This window comes from Sinocyclocheilus anshuiensis, unplaced genomic scaffold (assembly GCF_001515605.1).
Source record: "Sinocyclocheilus anshuiensis isolate Anshui unplaced genomic scaffold, SAMN03320099.WGS_v1.1 scaffold234, whole genome shotgun sequence".
NCBI classification, from domain to species: Eukaryota; Metazoa; Chordata; class Actinopteri; order Cypriniformes; family Cyprinidae; genus Sinocyclocheilus; species Sinocyclocheilus anshuiensis.
In genome coordinates, this window is record NW_015544165.1 from 1,671,352 (window position 1) to 1,676,013 (window position 4,662).

At 36.8% G+C, this 4,662-nt stretch overlaps 1 protein-coding gene across 1 annotated transcript in view; it reads left to right on the forward strand.

Annotated features, from left to right (window-relative positions):
* Positions 1-3,690, forward strand: part of LOC107695800 (ankyrin repeat domain-containing protein 33B-like) — an 11,221-nt gene extending 7,531 nt beyond the window's left edge. The window contains exons 2-5 of the mRNA XM_016495849.1: positions 93-423; positions 542-671; positions 754-894; positions 2,715-3,690. Coding sequence (XP_016351335.1) covers positions 145-423; positions 542-671; positions 754-894; positions 2,715-3,529 — 1,365 coding nt within the window. The 5' untranslated portion in view covers positions 93-144 and the 3' untranslated portion in view covers positions 3,530-3,690. The remainder of the gene's footprint in view (positions 1-92; positions 424-541; positions 672-753; positions 895-2,714) is intronic.
* Positions 3,691-4,662: the final 972 nt, after the last annotated feature.

Consider the following 4,662-nt stretch of genomic DNA (forward strand, 5'->3'; position numbering starts at 1 on the left):
GATTTTAGCAAATGGCTGCAATATAACAAAGAGTGAAAAATTTAAGGGGGTCTGAATACTTTCCGTACCCACTGTATATCTTTGCATCACAGATTCCAGGGAGGGTGTCTGCTGAGTGTGTGAGTCCTGGCTGGTGCTGGCCAGATGGCTGAGGTTAAAGACACGGTGCAGGAGGATCCAAATCTGGGCTCTGGTCCAGATGAGGATACCTCTGAGTTGTCAGTTTCTGAGAATGATTCAGATTCTGGGAGTGTGCTGTCAGATGACTCCATGCTCCCTGACTATGAACGGGAAGATGCCAGTCGAGGCTCTGCCAACACCTTGTACCAAGCCTGTGCCAAGAACAATGCAGCAGCCCTCCGCAGAGTTCTGGAGAGGGGTGTTACGAGAGACAAAGTCATGGAACTAGACATAAATGGCAGGGTAGGGAGTCAGATAACCTTATTACTCATAAAGCATCATCAGTATAACAGAAATTTGTCAGAAGAAATTATTTACATAATTTTCTATGCTGACAAATCCTCTTCTTGTTCTCTGATAGAATGGTCTGATGGTGGCAGTCTCAAAAGGCTTTGTGGATCTTGTGTATGGACTCAACCAGTGCCCATTTCTGGATATCAATCATCAGGATAATGACGGCAACACTGCACTCATGATCGCTGCACAGTCTGGTAGGCTCTTTATTAACATATTAAAGAAATTATTATAAGGTACGAAGGACCTAATTCCTATTTCCTTCTATAAATACTGCAGGTTTCGTAATCATCCTCAACTACATCCTAAATTACTTCAGTGGTGTGAACATGGAGCTCTGGGATACCCGAGGCTTCACCGCACTCCTCAAGGCAGTCATCCAGGGCAGCGATGACTGCATGGCTTCACTGCTCATGGCTGGTACGTTATTTTTAGGACTGTAATATTTAGTTTACAGACTGGCCAGGACAGACAGGTGAGATCCTACCAGCTTCCCTTAGGCAATCTGGATGACGTGAATTGGTGCATAAGATTGAAAACCATCGGATTCTGTTCCTGTTTCATCCCAGAACATCCCTAGAGCAAATCTATAAATAGGTATATAACATACATATGTTACATAAACACAAGGTTTTAAATGCCTGCTAATGCCAGGTGTTACAACATTTTTACACTCAGCTGTACATGCTATATATTATATGCAGTTGTGCATGCAATATTTCATAAGAGAATGACAAATATCTGATTTAAACATCAAAATATTGAGTACCAGTACTAAAGGCTGTACATCACAAAAGTACAAAGGTTTGAGACCACTATTGAAAATGCTACTGTTTTGCAATTTTTATGTATGTATTTATTTTTTATTAATTTAGTATCTATTTAAGCATTACAAATAATATTATCATCATAAGAATTTTGAGTGAAAATGTAAATATTAAAAATTTCAGAATTTCTTAGTATTGGATACTTCTGTATAAATTATGTATGTATGTGTGTGTGTATATATATATATATATATATACATACATACATACATACATACATACATACATACATACATACATACACACACACACACAACACACACACACACACACACACACACACACACACACACAGTAAGGTATGTAAGGTAAAGTAGAAAACAAAAAGGCACACTGATGTGGTGACACGACATAAGCGCGAGCAGGTTTAAAAGACGAACTTATAAGGACATTTTCTTTCCTGATCCTTGGATAATTGTTTAGACCTCACGGCAAGTAATGGATTAGCCATGTGTGCACTTAACTGTGATTAGTTAGACGTGACAATTTACTACACTAACTGTACCTACAATGCAGGTAGTCAAAATGTTAGTAGGTCTTTCGCTTTCACATATAAATACAATCAGTTCAACAATCTTTACAATAATATCGCTTGCTTTAATGTGGTGGTCTTGAATTGTATTGCCTTTGTTATGACACAGGACAGGTAAATACTGGTTACTTAACTCAAGTTTGACAAGCTAATAATAATAATAATGAATTTAAAATGTAATTATCCTGTTCTTTATACTAGCCTATATCATTTTATCAAGTACCCAATTTAATCATTTAATCAAATAACATAATTTTTTCAAGTAGCCCAACTTGAAAGATATGTGAAAGTTAACAATGCTTTTTCTTTCACATTTGGGTTAGTTAATATGATTTGTTCAATTATTGAAATTCATAAAAAAATGGAAATGAAAAGTCCTTCAAGACTAAATATTGATGTTATACCCGAGGTGGCCACTTGGCGGGGTAAAAACAACTGCTTATATTTTTCTAGTAATACCAATAACATGTTTACACTCTTATGCATTTCATATCAAAGTAGCTATAGCCACAAATTCAACTCAGCTGAACTTGTTCTAACTTCAATCGTTAAAACATTCATTTTAAATTTCTTATATTTTGTAAAAAAAAAAAAAAATTCATAATAATAAGCATAATTTTAACTAGAATAAAGGCCTTTCAGACCTTTTTGGACTTGAAACATAATGCTTCTATAATCTATTTAATTTATAGCAAATCAGCAGATAAAAAGACACATCATAAATATACTTTTGTTCTTAAGAATTATGCTATAAAGAATGTGCTATAAAATGCTTTACACACAAAAAAAGTTATGCATTTGGATATCTGACTAACAGAATGGATTTTAGTGTGTAAGTAAGTGTAGTGTAATATGGTCTCCTTTTGTCTCTCCTTTGCTAGGAGCTGACATAAATGTTGTGGATGCCGCAAGGGGGAAGGACATACGAGAATGGGCTCTGAAGACAGGTCGCTTTGAGACGTTAAACAGACTTAGACGGCTGAACAGCAGGCCTCAGGCTGAACAATTCTGTGAAACATATGTCCCAGAGTGGCCAGATCTGAAGGAGCTAGTGGCCAAAGCCACAGCCACAAAAAGCACAGGACAGAAAGTCGCCCATCGCCTGAAGTCTACTTTCACCTTTAGTTTTCCACATGACCCCCAGGACAATGGCATCATGGACCATATGGTGCGCATAACCACAAGCATCCACAGTCCCTTGGTGGTCAGCGGATGCCGTCCTCTGTGTCCATCAAGCCCGCCGGAGATTGGGAAGAGACGCTTGGCCGTGCCTGAACTGATGCAGATGCACCCTGGGAAAAAGCTTGAGGAACATGCGACGCGGCACAGCAATGGCTCCATCTCTGTGGCGTCTACTTCTGCCTCTTCTGTGTCGCTTGGCTCATGCTGCTCTGACTCGGAGCGGAGAGGCAGCGTGCTCTCCATGGCCTCCAATGGAGTTCGCAAGTTTGTCCCGTGCAGCATGGCCCGCCGCAATAGCGTGTTCCCCACCGGCTGCGTCCCCCAAATCAAAGTGACCAAGTCTGGAGAGCCAACGCCCAAGAAGGAGAAGAAGAAGAAGCTAACCAAAGGTTATTTAGAGCCACCGATATGGAAGTATAAGGAGGCTAAAGAGCAGAAGAAAAAAGAGAAGAAAAAGGAAAAAGCAGAACAAGAGAAAACGGATAAAGGAGCCAAGAAAAAAGCTAAAAAATGAATAAACTGCCAACAGGTTGCAATGATGCTCTCAGATTTGCCATCATTCTAGATCTTTCATATCTGTTTCAGGAGTTAAAGAGAAATGGGTCATCGTTGGACATCAATGGGACATTGTTTTCACGGTTGTTTTATATGAATGGATAGCAGGACAAGGCAGTCTAAAGACATTTGATTCATTTAAATAACCGCAATACGATTAATACCTCTCCAACAATCAGTAGGCCTATATTTACATCCATTTTGAACATTTTCACCTCTGTTTTTCATTTCTGATGTTTCATAAGCCCATACTACTTAATGTGTTTGCTATGGCAACATTATTCATTGTAATGGATCATTTTACAAAAGACTGTTTAAGCTACAGTGTCATATGATCCTCAAATCATACTAATATGTTGATTTGGTTCGCAACAGAACCTTTCTTATTATTATCAATGTTGAAAACAGTTGGGCTATTTAATAGTTTTGTGGAAACTCATACATTTTTTTCAGGATTCCTTGATAAATAGGAAGAAAAGAACAGGATTAATTTCAAATCTTTTGTTATATTATAAATATCTTTAATGTCACTTTTGATCAATTTAATGCATCCTTGATGAAAGGTATCATTTTCTTAAAAAAAAATAATAAATAAATAAAAAGAGAGAAAGAAAATCATACTGATTCCAAACTTTTAAACGGTAGTGTATTTGTCCCTGAACTGTTATTGTCATTTGTCTGCATTATACTATTCTGCAAGCACTTTAATGGTCTTTTATCAAACAGGCAAAAGGACACTTACAATATTTATATTTCCTCTTTGCCTCTATGCAATTACAATTGAAATTAAATGGATGTATAAATTTGTTCATTATTTTGTCTTTTTGTGTCTCAGGGAAAGCACTTATTGTGCACATTATAAAGCCAGGCACTAAAATGACTCATTGAAAAGCTAAATCTATGCAACAATCATTTAATTATTATTATTATTATTATTATTGGTGTGCACATGATTATCCTTCAGACTGCAAGATGGAAATTGTACTGTACATTGCACCAACCAATATGTCATGTGTTCCTGTTTGCTTTGACTTACTATATATATATATATATATATATATATATATATATATATATATATTTTTGATATTT